Source organism: Hyalella azteca, unplaced genomic scaffold (assembly GCF_000764305.2).
Source record: "Hyalella azteca isolate HAZT.00-mixed unplaced genomic scaffold, Hazt_2.0.2 contig15208, whole genome shotgun sequence".
Classification (NCBI taxonomy): domain Eukaryota; kingdom Metazoa; phylum Arthropoda; class Malacostraca; order Amphipoda; family Hyalellidae; genus Hyalella; species Hyalella azteca.
In genome coordinates, this window is record NW_025945066.1 from 98769 (window position 1) to 118194 (window position 19426).

Sequence of the window (19426 nt, forward strand, 5' to 3'; positions counted from 1 at the left end):
ATCCGTTCTGCAGATACTGAAGAGGTTACAAGTACTAGCCGGACAATTTCTGACCTACGAAGAGGTTACAAGCAGTTATTTGGTTAATGCAATTTTATGAAGAATGCTTGAAGCATAGCGTGAATTTATTTGAATAAGCATCGTCTTGCGTCTCAGACACTAACGGTTCACAAGACAGACGTTATTCTATAGTCTACACAATTTGTTACCATGCCAGCAAATAAAACTCAATATCATGAAAAATTTTAAAATTTCGGATTGGGTTGGATTCTAGTCCGAACTTCAAGTATGCTGTTATTGCCATGAACGATTTTTGTGGTTCGAAGAAAAAGGACGAAAAGAAAGTTAATTCAGTTTAATTCTAATTTTGTTCAATCCTTGCGAGTTCAAACGTGTAAAACTTTTCAAAGACGAAAAATGTAAAAAAAAGAGGCGCATGAGATGGACTAAAGACTTCCAACCAATTATGTGTAATGAGCATTCGGCCTGCAGCGGTTCATGTCAGTTGCGAAATTCATGGAAGCGCTATTAGGCTAGCATAAATATATTTCCGATAATTTTATCGTGAAGTACATGAAAAGAGTTCCTTCGGAGCAATTAACTGTTTTGTTCGAATAATTTTTTGTCACTATGAGTTTTTTGTTGGCGGAAAGTGTCATCGTTTCAAAGTGGTTTTAGGATTTCCGGTGATGATTATTAACGTCATTTATTTAGAGACTGAAACACACAACACAGACATTCAATAGAAAATCAAGTATTGGTATATTCTGTACATTTTCGTGCAATAATGTAGTTAGAATTTTTGATTGCATACTTGTGTCAGCATGATACCAACTTGGGTGGTGATTGATAAGCAAAGTCAATCATTGTGTGGTGTTGGACTCGGAGAAAAGAGGATATTGCTCACGCATGACCTTTGTGGAATTGAAAAATATTGAAAAAAACGCAGTTAATATTTTTAACGCCCGAGAAACAATTGGTAGGGTTAATGTCCAAATGCGCAGATTGATACACAGGCCATCACTGAAGAATTTTGATAAAACGAGCATTTGACAACTGTTTACGAAAATTTAATTTTACTCCTCCTTACATTTTACGAATTTTATTTACATTTACATTTTATTTACTACTGATCTTACTTAAATCTTATACAATTTTCTCGATTTTTGTGTAAAATTAAAGTATTTTAAAAAGTTTAATTTAAAGTTTGTCGTCATTCACAGTGTGTCTTTTCCAAGGAGGTCGTTAGGTTTCATTCAATTTTGCAGTTTGGCATCACAGTTAAAAATGAAAAAGGGTTATTATCAGAATTTAAGTTATTTTAGTGAGCTGTTTTTATTTTAATAGATTCAATGGATTGGTTGAGTGAAGATTCTGTCCAAGTGGAATCTGCACGATAATATAGCATTGATGAAAATGATTGCTACTGCAAGCCCGTTAAATTAATTATATTCAGTCAATTAGGTCATAAATACTTCTAATTATACATATGATAAGTTTGATTAAGTCTCAAATTATCAAAAGAATTAGATGAAAAAAAAAACCAGTAAATTGCTAGTCTGAATACGCTGTTAAATGACTCAAGATCGTCCTACAAACTCAAAGCACGCCCGATTACGAAGCAAAGTTTCTTCTTAAGTCTGAGTAGTTTTGAGATTTTGCCCTAAGACTTAAGTTTATAACTTGGAGTTCAGACTTAATACCCTTCATAGAACTCTTGGGAGCGCTCATTCACAAGTAATACAAAGAGTTCTGGTCTAGCCTGGGGAAGGCTAGAACTCGTCTACTAGCTACCCCTGGGTAATTGTTAGCGCATTTTCTCATTTATGGAAAAAAGGCGCTTTTGAGCTAGTCATGTCCGTCCGTCTGTCTGTCCGTTCGTGAAAATGACCACAAAATGATATGTCCGTCCGTGGTCCGTGACTTCACGTTTTCGTCGACGAGAAAATGCGCGCTGTCACTCGCTGCAGTGAGTACCGAGTTATATTTTTCACACACTACATGCAGAGTTCGGAGTAACTTACTGGCTGTCTTGTCAGTTAATTACCATTAATCTACGAAAAATGATTAATGAACGATGTATCATTTAAAAGCGAACAATAATTAAGCTATTCACAACTCATAACCTGATTCGGCGGTATAAAACATTAAGTATGAATAATGCCTATTTTGCACGGGCTTCCAACATGATAGTCTGAGAGATTAGATCCTATAAAAATCTTTTTAAATGGTAGGATGTTCATGTATGAGCGCACAAGTGATGTTGATAGGTTTATTGCATCGTGATGCTAACATCACTCCCCTTACATCGCGCCAAATTACATTTGTTCTCAGAAATTTACTTGGATTATAACGCTATAGGGTTGATATTACTTCTAAGATTACAAAGTTTTCACTAATTCTATTTGTATGATATAATATGAATTTTATGTCTCCTTTCATGTATTTTTCTTCTCTTTTCAGACTCTATTTGAATGATTTAATACCTGCTCCATTATTTTTTATTTTGAGTTTTTTCTTCTTTAGGTTCTAACCATCAATCTCTAAAATTCAAACAAGACCACAAAATTTCTCTGGCCCTTCATTAGTTTAAACGATTCTGGTCAAGCGTTCAAAGCACCCGATGATATATTATTGTTAAGGATATTTGGCGAAACGTGTGCCTTATGTCGTGAGATCCAAGTTTCTTCGGAGCCTAGCCAATGGCTCCTTGTAGTTGAAGTTCGGAACGGTGTGGTGCAGTCCAGGAGTGGTGCCCCCTGTGTGGTGCCTTGTTTGTGGTGTAAACCGTGTGGTGAAGTCCAACAAACCACAGCATGACGCGTTACTTCGACTTCGTCTGGCGCCGGGAGGTACACCCAGAATTGCTTAAGGGGGCTGTCTTCGAGAGATGGATTGAGGTGGGTTTGATTTTACGCTAGCTGTTGAGTGCGGAAATAACACTATAATAGCACTATCACCGCCGCCACTATGACACTATACGATGAATATATTTATACGTTAGCTATTGTCTGTGGGTGATGATTGGTGTTATATACTAATAAATGGCATTATAATTGTTTTTATAATTTTTTTGTACTAGAAATATGGTTTAAATTGTTTTTTAGCGGATTTTCATCAACGTAAAGCTTTTCAGAACAGTTCTACTAAATTTAATTTTTACAACGCTTCTCTTTGACTTTACTTCTTGTTGTTTGTTTGTTTGTCTGCTACAAATCTTATAATCGATATTTAACACACTTTTACCTGTCCAATCGATCTGAAATTTTGCACACTTGCGTAAAGTTGGGAGACAATGCATGAATCAATTGACAGAATAAATAGTTTTGGAAAAAATTTTTTTTTTTTTCCAAAATTTTTAACCTTTTTTTTTTAATAATTGAAAATAAAATTAGAAATTCATTGGACTTGTGTAACATCGGATCCCCTGGATTCTTTAGAAGTGTTGTCTTTTAAAAGTAATTTTTAAACGCTTATTATTTATCTAATAAATACAATTTAACGACAGAATACCGTTGAATAATAGAACTGAATCCAACCATTGAATTGATACCCTAATGGCAGATAATATATATATTTCGATTGGATTTTCGACTTTCCGAGCTGTGATATTACAGTAACGGCACTCGTACAATATTCCCATGATAATATATCTCGATTAAACCTATGACTTCGCAAGATTTGAATTTACACAAGCGGCATTCTGATTATTGTATCTCAAGGAATATATTTTGGTTAATCCTATGCCGATGACTTTGCAGAAATGTGATTTTAATTTGGCGGTTATCTAATAATTGTTCGGTCCATGACAGGACAAAGAGACGAGTGAAGTGGAGCCAGGCTGCCTCTTCCTGTTTAAACGTTATTCCGTGTTCATGTGTCCGTTGGTTCTCTCCTTTCCGGCTCATGTAATCCGTTCAGAGTATTTTTTTCCTGCTTATTAATCTTGACATCTCTTGACTCAATTATTATTTACGTTAACATCCTCGACAATATCGTCGTTACATTCGAGTCTCAGTTGTCTCTCGGAATAAGATCGTCGCGCTTCTATCGCGGGTTACGGCAAGACGACTCTGATACATAACGATTCAAGATTGTTATTTTTCTCAAGAAGGAAAAACTATGTTTTTCGAATACATGTCCCCGGATTGCTATTTTGACGGATATCTCGTGTGTGATCGTTAAAGTGATGGATGATCCTCTATATGATCACTAGCGGTCAGCGATGAGCATTGGTAGTGATCCGGTCTGCGCTTGCTTGGTTTAAGCCTATTTTTTTCTGTTTGTGTGACAAAAATATTCTCTGACAACGGTGTGAGAATATTTCTAGTAATAGAAAATTTCTTACTGTGTCCTTGCACTTAATTGGATTTGAGATTGAGATTACTTTTAAGTTGGATTTAAGATTGAGAGTACTTTTCTGTTTGGATTAATTTTGCATAAATAAGGCTTCAGTTGATATGTTTTGCTCAATGAGCGATCCTTTCAATTGCATTCAGAGCGATTGTGTTTAACCATTAACGTGGCACGAATGTCAAGATTAATTTGCCTCGACATACAGCGAGGCTTGCTTTGCTAATCCCTTCGTATCGAATGCTTGCTTCTCTAATCGTGGACTCAGATCCAACGTATTGCGTTCTAAATAGGCTGCAGTGCTACAATAGTGTTGTTTGATTTTTTGCAGTTTTTAATTATTACAGTACAGGCATTTTCAATATTGTGCCTGCATGGTAGACGTAATTTTGGATAATTATTGTCTCCTTATAGCTTCATGTTCAATCATCAACTTCTTTCAGTATAAAAAATTGTGTCGCTCGGTCAACATTGAAAAACATGTACTTTCTTTATTGAAGTTTTTTATTCAACTTTATTACCGCTTGCTTACATTAAAGCAATTTTCGCTCATATTGTGAAATTCGAAATTCCAGTGTCGGTATGTTTGGCTTCGAGTTCAAGTTATGAGGCTGCAGGTACAAGTGAATATTTGAAAATTACATTGGTTTTTAATAAGGAAGTAGCAAATCGAACTGTTTCAAAGTAAAATGACCAATATGCTTCTTCAAAAGCGGCGGCCTATGTTGTGAGAAAATGTACGACGTATAGAGAGATTCTTCAGTTTACTTCATTGCTCGTTCAGTTTTATAACGCTCTTCGATCACTTCACTGTTCACACACGTGAACACAGTAGTTTCATGAAGGTTCTATAGTGAAATGACCGACAGGCCAACAAATTCATATTGAATCCTGCAGTAATACTTTGCCTCGGCAATAGTGGAATCTCGGCGTGTATCATGAATAAATGCTAATTTTTGCATCTATTTACGACGCGCCTGAAAAGTTCACAGAGTCCGTGGAAAAGATTTCATTATTTATTTACCGCTGTTTGACATAATCCCAGTTTTATTTCTTCTGATCGAATGGCGTAAAGTTTCAAAAGCGTCGGCCAAGCAACATCTCATTTTCCAGGACTCTGAAGAATAATAGACGTGAGTGGTCGAGGTGTGAGTTCAATTTAGCCGCGTCACTTGGTACGGCTTGAACGATGAGGCACACACCACATTATGCTAATTTGATGGCTACACGTAGCTTGCTAGCTCAGCTCCATTGCAACTGCTATTTGTTTCGCTGGTACGAGTCTCTGTCGTGAAAACGAGACAGCATTTGTCACTTTATGCTCTGCAACTGAGATGTGTTTCAGTGGTACGAGTCTCTGTCGTGAAATTTTCTGTGGTACGAGTCTCTGTCGTGAAAACGAGACGGAATTTGTCACTTTTTATGCTCTGCAACTGATATGTGTTTCTGTGGTACGAGTCTCTGCCGTTAAAACGAGACAGTGACACTTTGTTTCGGTGGAATGAGTCTCTGTCGTGAAAACGATACGGAATTTGCCAGAAATGACTTTGCTACTTCACGCTAAAGAGCATGATGAGTAAATTGAATAAATGTTTTCGGGATTTGTGTCCTTATTTTGGAGTTGTGATGCTCCATCTCAATACAAATATTGTATATTGAGTGTTCACACTGGGCTGTGTATTACTATTGTAATACGACAGTTTGGGAAATCCACCGTAAAGCAGATTGGACTGGTATGTATATGCAGGAATTTAGCGAAGTAATTTACCTTAATTGTTTACATTTGTTCAGGTATTCGTCGTGCCGCTGAGATTTTGATCTGAATTTTGGTCACTGTGATCTGGTAGTATGACAATAATTATTTTCAAAACAATTGTTATTCTTCTATGTGAGAATGCTGAGCCAGGAACTCAATATAAAATTCGCCTGGCTCATCAAGTTTATGCCTTGATGCAGTGCTTTTTTGAGCTAAAAATGTATTGCTTCTATATATTGCTGACAGAAAAATTTAAATGCCCGTAACATGGCCAAAGTGCTATCAAAATTATCGGCATGCAGTAATAAATGTTTAAATTCAATCGCACACATTCCTTCTTAGAATGCAAAAATTTTGTGTCTATTTGTGAAATCAAATGTATATCATTTTTTCGAACTGTTGCGCTGTATTTTGTATAATATAGATGTACATTATATAATTATATTTTCTCTTTACTAACTTTCTGTTGCTTGTCAATCGTGTAAAATTAATGCTTGCCAGTTATACGTTAATTCTTACGGCATTAATGACGTTTAAAATAAATAAACAAATAAGTAAATAAGTTATACGGGAACAGTGATTATTAATTGGTCTCACCTCCAACTTTTGCTATCATGAAATTGTGCTCGCACATTGAAATAAATACGAACGTTGTTAGTTTTCAAAACGACATTCCAACTAAGGACTCAGCGTCGCTTTCAACAAAGCAGGTTGAATTATTGACAATTTAGTCGTTATCGATCTCTGGTGAACTATGGCAAAGCTGCATACCATTTTAAATAACATGACATTGCAATCCTTGTCGGCTCTAAACGGAGCTTTTTTATTTTTGGTTCTTTTATTTACTTTGTTTTTAGAATCCCGTAATCAAATTATTCTTAGCAGGATTGATCACGACGTATATTCATTAATTGTCAGTGCATGCTTTATCGCCTGCAGTTATCCAGATGCCCGTTGCTAGTTATTATTTTACAGTTACAAATTACGTTTTTTAGCGCCTTCATGTTTAATTAATTTCATCGTACTAGGCACTGCATTCATGGTCCTGCATATTTTGTTGCTGTGCCGTCCAGACATTACTTGCATTCCCAAGCTAGACCGCCGGCTGTAAGATCCTGATTGCAGATCACGTTCACGGGGCGGTGCTCTAGCTCATGGTTCCGAGGGCTTGCCGTTATTTCCCATTTATCTTTGCCTTTATTCCTCATTTATTTTTGCCTTTATTCCTCATTTATTTTGGCGTTTCTTGCTCAGGAAGGCAACGTGTTGGAGCTCTCGCAAGTCTCTGACATCAGGAAAGGACAGCTCCCTAAGGTAAGGCCTTAGTTCTCCCGCATATTTATGGCTTCTTGGTTCACACTGTAAAAAGGTAGAAAATGGCCAGTGAGTTGGCGGAGTTAGCGCCTGCTCACAAGGTTTTATTTTATGGCTTCTATCATTTCTGCAATACTTTTTGGTATGACTATAGAAAATTGTTAGTTTTTTCGCACTTGGAAAAAGTGTTCAGAAAAGTTGAAAAATTTTCGAGCATATATATAATATCATGGAACAGACTAAAAGATTACTTAAATCTTCCTCTCATTTGTTAACTCACTTTTAAAGGGGTCAACTTACTTGTATTAATTTATTTTTATTCTTCAGTCGTGAATTTTAAAGATTAATAATTAAACACACGATTTACTGCTATCTTCGCGTATTTCTTAATGTCCTCCGCCATGACACACGTGATCTTTTTTTTTCTTACTCCGTGTCTGTATGCGGTAACTCCTTCGTCGCTCGTAGTTCTGTTTTTATTTATTGTGATGATTTTATCTATACTCTGTGGCTGATGTCTTGATTAAGCTTTGATTAAGGCTTGTTGGCCTGTCGCTGATTTTCAACCCTTGGCTACCGTGCCGATTTCAATCAGAATTTTCACAGCTTGTTGCGGGTTTCGAACCCATTGCTCGCTGCTACATCTTGGAAATCTCAACTATACTCAGTCATAAAGCGCTGTGTCCTTTCATTTTGTCTCGAGTTCTCGAGTCGAAATGCCCAGAACTTTGTTACGAATTGTATGAAATGCGCCCAGTCTTTCTACTAAGATTGTTTAATTTCATCACTGTTAAATTGCGCCCTGATTCATCGTCAGTGATTTGTGTATTGCACTTTAAAAGCCCTCATTTATTGGCTGACGGAATTACGAACTAATTTTAAAAAGTACATACGGCCCCTCATAACAAGAGTTACCGCTTGTAGACAGACAGTTAACGGATAATTTTGACGTATTACAAATCATTGCACATAATGTCAATTCTTCATTTATGCTCGCAACTATTATGTTTAATGTCCCTCTTTAATGGTCAGGATTCCAAACTTGCCGACCGCTTGATCACCAAACATGGCAAGAACGTAGAGGAGAAAATGTTGGCCATTTGCTCGGGTCTGGACTACGTCAACGTCAACCTAACAAACATTATCTGCAAGGACGTCGAAGAGGCTCAGGTGATAGAATAGAATAGAATAGAAGTGTCGGCACTGAAGAAATAGGCCCATTGCCTGTTGCCGATTCTTGTACTTTTCGTGACTTGATTCACGAGGGATCCGGCCTTTGTAACCCGATCTTTCCATAACTTACGATTGATTGAGATAGCTGCTGGATTTATTGTCTGGTCCGTAAGGTGCTAGGCATTTTAAGACTGAAAGGTGATGGTCATTTCGATTCATGTAAATAGGAGAGCTATTTGGAAACTTATTCCTACCTCAGAAATTACCAATTGGTAGCTAGCTACTTAGGTGATGTCAAATGTTTCGATTGTCTTGCAGTGTGAAGAACTATATGTTAATCAAGTCACAGAACTATCTTCCTACAACTTCATGTCAACGATCTGTGGTGCTACCGCTACTAGCATCGAAATATAACGGGCACACTTTTGCATTGTACTAGAGAATTGTGTAGTTTTTGGCGATAGTAAAAAAAATGTCATTGTGTTTAGGAGATTTTTTACAATATCAGTCTAATTTTTTTCGCTTAATATGTTGCTATAGTGTTAGTTTTTCAACTCTTTTTACAACACATCGGTCCCTCCTGAATTTTTTTCGTGCATATTCTAACAGGAAAAAAGTATGTAGATAAATTTTCTCTTAATATGAAGATAACTTTCGAAGGGTCCTTAATTTAATTCTAACAGGTCTTTACTTTCAGTGCAAAGTAAATAAAAATATCTGGAATTTTTTGGGGAAATGATAAAGACAAATTTCCAAAAGTTAAATGATAAAGAAAAGGAAATGATATATTTTAATCGATGTCCTAATAAATAAAAAGCATTGCACTATCTTGGAAGAGAAGGAAGTCAGTTCCAGTGACTGCTACAAATCGATGGTTAAAGCACTTGCAAGGGAGATCAAAGTCTATAGTAATAATCGCATTGACTACTGAATGCCGCACACCGAAATGCTCAGGAAACTCTCTTCGTTGCAGAAGCTTTAATTAAAAGCGCTGAAATGATTGTTCTACGTTATCATAGATACGGAACCATAAATTTCCTCTATATAGGCCTCCATGAAGAAAGTTACAATGGGCAGCTTACTTGCCCATCTTCTTTAATGCGTCCTATAGTCGTCCCTGGAGTGTGCTGACATGTCACACTCTGAGAAGGAAAGAGACTCTCATTGTTTCTTTGTAGGATGGTTATTTCGTTATTATTTTTAGCAATATTGGCGTGGAACTACCCGGACATATATGCAAGCAAATTGAACATGATCTGAAAAATAAATCCGTTCTAAGTGTATCTTATTGCATGATATTATTTTTCCCATGCATGCACTGTCCGGTTGCATTGGCCGAAAGCGCTCTCGAGAGGAAACTGGAATTGAATATATTTAATTCAGTCCGTCTTAAGGTTCAAATTTATTTGTTTTAATGTTCGCGAGATGGTTCATTGATGGGTTAAGCACCAATTACGTTTTCACAACGTAATTTTTTTTAAGGGGCCTTTCGGGAGGTGCACTTTGTGGCAGATTTTTACCTGCACTCGCAAAATTTTGCTGTTATGGTAGCGATGCTTCTGTTTGGCTTTGGCAATTCATATGAGGATGAAACATATTTTAACTGAGCGCTTTGCACATCATTTAGACGTGCGTCCGAATTTTTATATAGGTATATTTGCGGTCTTCTACGGAGGATGCATGAGTCGCAATTCTCATTTTATTTCCGTCGCATTAACTTGCAATTTTATTCGATTCACCATGCTATTTTAAGCGAATTTACTGCTTTAGTGTATCTCTTGGCCCCAATTCTGTCGTTTGGACGTGCATTGGATTTCGTCATCGGAGTCTGGCGCGCTCGTAAAGTCCTTCTCTCTGGTTTAGTGACGGCCTATGGCGCCGATCAAACCTAATGACCTCACATGTGCCTACGCCACAACCCAGGATGACTTTCCCAGTCTGGCTGGCCTACAATACTGCGTACGATTGCGTTATAGTGTCGTAGCTTGCGTAGAGTTGCGCCATAGCGTTTTAGCCTGCGCACGAAGGCGTTATATAGCGTCGTAGCTTGCGTACAGTTTCGCCACAGCGTCGTAGCTTGCGTACAGTTTCGCCACAGCGTCGTAGCTTGCGTACAGTTGCGTTAAAGCGTCGTAGCTTGCGTACAGTTGCGTTAAAGCTCCGCAGCTTGCGTACAGTTTCGCCATAGTGTTGTCCCCTTGTATTTCTACACTCCCCTTGTATTTCTACACTCTTCTTGTATATCTACACTCCCCTTGTATTTCTACACTCTTCTTGTATTGCTACACTCCCCTTATATTTCTACACTCTTCCTGTATTTCTACACTCTTCTTGTATTTCTATACTCTTCTTTTAGTTCTACACTCTTCTTGTATTTATACGCTCCCCTTGTATTTCTATACTCTTCTTGTATTTCTACACTCCCCTTGTATTTCTACACTCTTTCTTGTATTTCTACACTCCCCTTGTATTTCTACACTCTTCTTGTATTTATACACTCCCCTTGTATTTCTACACTCCCCTTGTATTTCTACACTCTTCTTGTATTTCTATACTCTTCTTTTAGTTCTACACTCCCCTTGTATTTCTACACTCCCCTTGTATTTCGACACTCCCCTTGTATTTCGACACTCCCCTTGTATTTCTACACTCTTCTTGTATTTCTTCACTCCCCTTGTATTTCTACAGTCTTCTTGTATTTCTACACTCCCCTTGTATTTCTACACTCCCCTTGTATTTCTACACTCCTCTTGTATCGCTACACCTGCGCTCTACGGCCGCTCGCGCTCTCTTCATTAGTGATGTTTATACCGAAATTCTACCCCACGCGAGTTAGAGTGCGCAAGTCCTAATGCATGCCTAATGCTGCCTACATTATCCCCAGCATACGAAGTTAGCGCTTTCATCTTTCTAGTGCGCCCTTAATCCTGCCCTTAATACGCCGACCTCTGTAGAAACTCCTTACCGACAAGGATAAGTTTCGCCTACATGCGGACACAAACAGTTAATTAGGATTAATAAAAGTTAAAGTTAATCCTATTAGTATAAGACTAATTTGTAATGATCGATAACTGTTTCCTTGATAAACGCAGCGGATTGCTATGTCTATAGGTGGCAGCTCGAGATTATTCTCAGTATCGAGAATTAATTCTATCAGGATGATGCTCAAATTTTGTGAAAAATGCAATGAAGCTGTCAGCCAATCTGCAATTTTATTTGAGGTTCAAAATGCATTAGGAGTTCAGTTCGGTGCATTTCCTATGAAAAGCTTGGTAGCAACTGTCGTTTTTACACGCAGCCGTTCGTTATCTGCACGCAGCCGTTCGTTATCTGCACGCAGCCGTTCGTTATCTGCACGCAGGCGTTCGTGATCTTCACGCACGGCTCATAAAACATGTTAATAGAATAACCTAAATAGCAATGCTGGTGACATCCAAAATAAAATTTAGAGCACCACAGCCCTTGATTTAAGAGATCAGAAGCTGGGGCGGCTCTCAATTTTCTTTGTTATCTTATATAGGCCGCTGCATGGCGCCTAAGTCACCATCATTATTACCCTGCATCACTGATAAGCCTGACCAAGCTACTTCACAAAGGCAGCGCGCAGTTAATTAAGGATGTGCCTTGCGCTCGCTGCTTACGCATAAAGCTTCTGGTAATATTTTAAGTTTTTTTTACAGCAAGAGGGAAAGGGTGGCGGACTTTTCTTTCAAGGCCTTGCCTCTGGATTTAGGAGGCTTATTTCTCGAAACGAAATCAGAATTTTCGCGAAGAAACGTGGCTTTATTTGTCATGTGCTGAGATTTTACTTGATTACGCGTATCTTAGAAAAACTAAATCACATCACTCGTTTCGTTTAGTTTATGTATGCCTACGCATTCTTTATTCTACACTATTTATATATTTTTATTGTGTTCAGTCAGTATGATCTTTTCGTTTCTACTAGTCGTAAACTCTCGTCTAGTCGATCAAAAACATGATAATTTTTAACGCGTTTTTCCTTACTCAGCTTCGCGTTTTTCACTATCTTATTTCTACTTTCAAATATTACTTTCTTGTATTATTGATTCACTTCTCGGATTTCCTCTTAATTTCCTCAAATTACTCACTGTTGATGTAGGCTTTAATTTTTAATATCTTGAATTAATGATCACCTGAATCCAACAGTCCGTAAAGACATTTTCATATGTAATTACGTATTTAATATGTCTGTTTTCGTTTGAACTTTTCACCTGGTTTCATATGCCTACCGTGTACTACAATATATATAGATACGATGCACTTGCACTTATCTATTTTATCTAGGATATATTCGAGTGAGTTTTTGCATTTGCATGTCCTCCTCTACAGCCTGAAACGTGTTTCGCTTTCACCGCTTATCAGTCAGCTGATAATTAATGACATTAATTCAGCTGACTGACATTAATTCAGCTGATTTATGGTTCCTACGACCTTTTTCTTTGCCATTAAAGATTTTCATCATTTATGCACCCGTTTTGTTGAATAATTCTTAGCTTAAAATATGTAAGTGTGGCTGGATATTTAATTTCATGCATGTCGGGGTGTGTTGTTTTTGCATGCTTTCTCTATGGTCATGACGAGGTGGTGCTGCAGAGGTGGCAAAACTACCTGCGCGTCATCACTAACAACAACAAAGTGCCTAACCTCTGTCCCACCACGAACCTTCGTAAACAGTAAGCTAACCTAACCACTCTTGAGTAAAGTCTCAGTCATGAAATGGTTCCTGAACAACATAAAATGGTTCCTGAACAACAACAAAGTACCCAACCTCTGTCCCACTACGAACCTTCGTAAACAGTAAACTAATATAACTACTCTTGAGCAAAGTCTCAGTCATCAAATAGTTCAACAACAACAACATAAAATGGTTCCTGAACAACAACAAAGTGCCTAACCTCTGTCACACTACGAACCTTCGTAAACAGTAAGCTAACCTAACCACTCTTGAGCCGGTGGGTCTCCAAAATCCACGAGCTGGGTTATCTTCGCGACAATACCTTCAGCCAAACAGGAATTCTTTCAATCCTTGAAAGGAGTATAGTTCATAATAATGTTATCCCGCCACCATATATTATTGTATGAATAATGTTAGTCGTCATTACGCATATACATACAGTAAGCGCCGCTCGCATATTGTGCACTGGGCCCAAATCAGCCTATAGCCTATTACTGTTCGATGATTGACTCCAGAATTCAGCTAGGAATAACATTAGGGAAAGGCTGAATTCTTTCGCATTGCAAGAGCTACTCTAATGAATTAGGTATATCAGATAAATAAGAGCAGTCTGCTTGTATTCATATAAGATATTCCATATGTTTAGTAATGTGATTTTCTAGTTTACAAGCCCTTATGCTCACCTTAATCGCAGAATTCTATCATAGCAAACTAACAATTTTAAATACATTCCGATACAAGTATTGCCAAGTTTAAATCCTCTCAGCGTCACTAATGCCCAACAATATCATAAACGCTAACTCATTGTTATCGAAAACTCATTTAATTGTAATCATCATCTTGCCTGTGATGACCAATAAAACGAAAGCTTATAACCACTTTTAATTGGCAGTTGGATGAGGCTCGGCATGACCGTGGATGCCTCTGGCATGATTCCGGTCCGGAACATCGTCCGTACTTTTGCGTCCGGCAAGACGGAGAAGCTCGTCTTCCAGTCATTGTCTGATCTCGGGCTGCCTTCAGAAAAGGTGGGTTTTCAATTTATTATTATTATATAGATTGATTCCTCTCCTGATAATGATAGTACTGTATTGATTTCAGTGTTTCTATTGACTCATGTCCTTATAATTACAGGAAACAAAATATAATTCCAGTGACACATCTAAAATGTCATCCATTTTTTGCAAGTGATGCCCTTCCTAGAATTTATCTTAAAAATTATGTAGAATTACGAAATATTTCTCGAAAAAAAGAGCAAGATTCCTAATAAAAATTATTCTACCAGCCAAGCACTAACAGGCATTACATTTTTTAAATACATTGACCGGCATTACGATATTTGTACATTATAACACATTTGATGGAGATTATTTAGCGCCTTCGTTTCCACAATTAAATTATGATAACATTAAAAAAATTTTCTTGCTCACTAAAATAAGGTACAAGTTTACCCCTTCTTGGTTACCCTTCAACAGGCATGAATTTGGGATAATTTTATATGTCTTTTCAATAGAGCAATAAACAAATACGAGTAGTAAATCTTATGTATGGCCTTCATTTATATTGTATTAATGCAACGAATAACAATTTAACTTAATAAATATTTTCAGCGCCGTTACTTGTAAACATAGCAAAGTATTTTAATAGTTGATTATTTTTCTGATACGTATATCAGCATTGGCGCGTTGCTTTACTTTGAATAATGTGAATCGACGTAATTTTTGCATTGAGATAAGAAAAAGATAATTCTTCATATTTTTTTAATTCTTGATAAAAACAATTGAGTGACGTTTTTGTGGAGGCTTCACGCTTCATATAATTAACGGTTTTTGGTATCTTCTATGCAGACCAAAGTAAAATTAGAGATTAGATAAAATTAAACTGCCAAAAATAATGCACGTGAGAGTCTATAAGACAGGAATTTAGATCATGATCGAGAAGCCATACTAATGCTTAGAAAAGTGTCTCCAAAACTTGTAAATTGTTACCCAATTTAATGGACCATAATAGCCTAGTTACTTTTATCACAAATATTGTAATTATTGATAATAAATTAATTAAAATAGTAAATTAACTCAGTTCCTTGCCATAACCATTGAAAAATGGATAAATCACTGCCAGCAAATTTAGGACCCAATTGATTGAAATCTTTTGCTTTGTTCTCAGACTGACAGCATCGACCGAGAGGCCTTCACCTTCGATAAGTTCTACAAGCTTTACCACACAATCTGCCCGAGAACGGACATCGACGAGCTATACAATTCCATGTAAGTTCCACCTCGTGTGAATGCGTCGTTCAGTTGCTTCAGAGTTGTTTTCTTCGAAAATCAACCACAAAAATAAAAGTTGACTCGTACTCAATTTGAATGCGTACGTTTTTTGTTCAACTTTATGGCGTTTTAGTCACGTTTCAACTGAGTTATTTCCAGTCCCAGAACGCCCAATGCTGTTTCACTCAGTTGCACCTCTCAATTATACGCCCATGCATACTACGTATCTACTGAAGTACATGGTAACATGTTCTAAGACCGACTGTTCATTCTTCGGTTCACCGGCATTATGTAGACCTAACAAATTAGAAACATATATAGCATAAAAGCAAGAGGTGTTTTGCCTGAGCGTAATTGCTATTTTGTTGCACTTTTTGTGGAAATTTTGAAAATTTCGAAGTAACAGCCTCAGGTTCTCTATCCGTTCACTTTATTTGTGGAGATAAAGTTGTTCCAGTTGATGCTAGTTGATGGTTGAAACGTAGCAGTTGATGGTTGGAATTAGATTGCAAATATGTTTTTTTCTATAAATGGTGATGCTGGAAGTGTCAAAAGGGGTTGATAGCATCTACGGCCGCATTACCACCATTATGAATCACCATTGAATTGATTGTTTTCCCATTAGAACTGGGAGAGAAAACCAACCAAATCTGAGCTTCGACAATGGGTGAGGCACGCAACAGTGCATGAATTTAATTGCATGTTTTTTATCAAATAACTTGCATGATTGTGATCATTGTGTCCGTCCCACTTAACAGAACCTGTCATACGCATGTTATGGAATATTTGTAAGGTCTTTGTTTGTTGTTAGAACCTTTTGGTTTAGAGTTAAACAAGGTTCCTAGGTTCTGAGAACCCAATAGGTTCTGCTACTGACGGAACTTGCTGTGTCCTTGGTTAAACTCGTGCATGTTTCATGGGTTATCTGTGAAGATCATTTAATCAAAATGTGATTATACATTTGCATGTGCTTACTTGTCAACATGTCCTGAACTCGCAACTCGCCTGTTTATCTAAGTTACTGTGCTTAACTTTTTGTGCGCGTTTATTGGCTTTTGTACGTGGTTGCACTTAATTAGCAAGGTTATAAGTTTGATGAAAAAAAAATTAAAATAAAGTTGCGATTTACATAATTTTATATAAACACGGTATTTAGATTTTCAATTTTATTTTCAATATAAAAAATTTTTGCTTGTGCAAAGAAAAATTACATATATAGGCTAATTAATAACGATGGCTATCTTAATTTCTCTCGCTTTTTTAAAACACTCAAACCATATAAATTAGAATAAAATATCAACACTATTTGTAACTGTACTTACAAATAATAAAGTATTATTAATTTTTAGGATTTTTTTTTGCGTTTAAAGACTAATTCCTCACACGATTATGCTTAAAAAGTCACTAGCAACTATTGATGAGACTGGTTTTTAATATTAATAAAATATCTTCTTTTAGTGTCACAGTGTCACGTATAAAAAAATTAAAAATAAATGAATATACAGAAATTAACCATAAATCTAAACATAATTTTGTAAATTCATTTAAAATGAATGAATATACCAAAATTTACCATAAATCTAAACATAATTTTGTAAATTCATTTAAAATAAATGAATATACCGAAATTTACCATAAATCTAAACACAATTTGGTAAATTCACTTAAAATAAATGAATATACCAAAATTTACCATAAATCTAAACATAAGTTTGTAAATTCATTTAAAATAAACGAATATACCGAAATTAGCCTCAAATCTAAATTTAATTTTGCCACAGCACGAAAGAAGACACGATCAGCCTGAAGCAGTTCGTGACGTTCATGAACGAGAAGCAGCGCGACCCGCGACTCAACGAGATCCTGTATCCGCTGTACGATGACAAGCGATGCATCGAGATCATCGAGGCACACGAGCCCAAGCAAGAGTACCGCGACTTACGTGAGCCAAATGATGATAACCTAAATACTTTAGGCATGTAGAGGAGCTACTTGTACTAGCTGTTTCTAGACTAGCTACTTGCATTAGCTGCTTCTAGGCTAGATACTTAGACTAGCTGTTTCAAGACTAGATACTTGGACTAGCTGTTTCAAGACTAGATACTTGGACTAGCTGTTTCAAGACTAGATACTTAGACTAGCTGTTTCAAGACTAGATACTTGGACTAGCTGTTTCAAGACTAGATACTTGGACTAGCTGTTTCAAGACTAGATACTTGGACTAGCTGTTTCAAGACTAGATACTTGAACTAGCTGTTTCTAGGCTAGATTCTTGCATTAGCTGCTCCTAGGCTAGATACTTGGACTAGCTGTTTCTAGACTAGATATTTGAACTAGGTGCTTCTAGGCTAGCTACTTAGACTAGTTACTTCAATACTAGCTAATTTAGCCAGATGCATCTAGACTAGATAGCACTTGAATTAGATGCCCAAAGTTAACTAGGTACTTATCGTGCTACGAGCGTATTATATTTTATTATTAGGGACAAGATCTGTTATCATATTTACACGATAGTTTAGTAAGTTATCTTTATTGTTGTTATTATTATTCCGTGTGTATAGGATGACCACCCATTTCCCTATTATATTCACGCGTCGCTCGTGAAACCTGAAATTTTAACATTAAAAGGTTTAACGTTAGGTCCATCACGTGTGAAGACACTTGAAACAAGCATATTTTGGGTGCAGTTCTCGTGTTTAGCACCACCAAATTTCAACTGAGTTGTCTTTCAGAATGCATAAGCAAGGACGGTCTCCTGGCTTACCTGATGTCAGACGAGAATGCGCCTGTTTTCCTGGACCGTCTTGACATTTACCAGGACATGGACCAGCCACTGAGCCATTACTACATCAACTCTTCACACAACACTTACCTCTCCGGCCGACAGTTCGGTGGCAAGAGCACGGCAGAGATGTACAGACAGACTCTGCTCGCTGGCTGTTTTTAAGATCATGAGCGCTCGATTAAGGTTATGAGGGGGTTGAATGTTTTTGGGGGTTGATAGGTGCATATTTCGGTTCGGTACGTCTTCCACTACTGAGAGGTTGTGTGAGAATTAAATAAGTCTCTTCCCTGAAAGCAGGCGAGTGTGGCCCAATTAATGTAGTTCTTTGTAGCAACTGACTAGAAAAAATTTTCAGTCAAGTTATTGGTACTTGAAAATGAAAGAAAAATCTCAATTCTAGATAATTGGAGTCCAGCGAATAATAGTAGGAGTTCAGATCCATCGCCAGTTTGAAAATCCTAAAACTTTTTCTTTTACTAATATATGGTGAATTTCTATGTCATCGTCTTTGTCTTTAGATTCCTTGTTAATTTGCGTTGCAATAAAGTGATCTTAGTACTTATTTCCAATTACTTGCTATTCATTTTTAGCGCATTTTCTCATTTATGGAAAAATGCACTATTGTGCTCGCCATGTCCGTCCGTCCGTCGGTCTGTCTTTCCGTACCTCTGTCCGTCCGTTTGTCTGTCTGTCTGTTTGTCCGTCCGTGACTTGACGTTTCCGTCGACGAGAAAATGTGCTCTCTGTCAATCACTGCAGTGAGTACTGAGTTATATTTTTTGCTTCTCTCCGCTTCGCTCGTGGTTAGATGCGTGGAGCTGGATTGTTGGGACGGTAAAAGCGAGGACGAGGAACCCATCATCACCCACGGCATGGCCATGTGCACGGACATTTTATTCAAGGACGCCATTATCGCCATCAGAGATTGTGCCTTCGTCACCTCAGATTATCCCATCATTTTGTCCTTCGAGAATCACTGCTGCAAGAAACAGCAGTACAAGCTCGCCAAATACTGCGACGAGATTTTCGGGGACCTTCTTCTTAAGGAGCCTTTGCCTGAGAGTCCAGTGAGTCGATTT

At 37.3% G+C, this 19426-nt stretch overlaps 1 protein-coding gene across 1 annotated transcript in view; it reads left to right on the forward strand.

Moving 5' to 3' along the window:
• Nucleotides 1-2470: 2470 nt before the first annotated feature.
• Nucleotides 2471-19426, forward strand: part of LOC108678846 (1-phosphatidylinositol 4,5-bisphosphate phosphodiesterase) — a 42983-nt gene continuing 26027 nt past the window's right edge. Inside the window, exons 1-10 of the mRNA XM_047884329.1 lie at nucleotides 2471-2900; nucleotides 3813-3908; nucleotides 7364-7423; nucleotides 8456-8593; nucleotides 13211-13290; nucleotides 14185-14320; nucleotides 15459-15559; nucleotides 17344-17504; nucleotides 18295-18502; nucleotides 19153-19414. Of these exons, the coding sequence (XP_047740285.1) occupies nucleotides 2817-2900; nucleotides 3813-3908; nucleotides 7364-7423; nucleotides 8456-8593; nucleotides 13211-13290; nucleotides 14185-14320; nucleotides 15459-15559; nucleotides 17344-17504; nucleotides 18295-18502; nucleotides 19153-19414 (1326 nt within the window). The 5' untranslated portion in view covers nucleotides 2471-2816. The remainder of the gene's footprint in view (nucleotides 2901-3812; nucleotides 3909-7363; nucleotides 7424-8455; nucleotides 8594-13210; nucleotides 13291-14184; nucleotides 14321-15458; nucleotides 15560-17343; nucleotides 17505-18294; nucleotides 18503-19152; nucleotides 19415-19426) is intronic.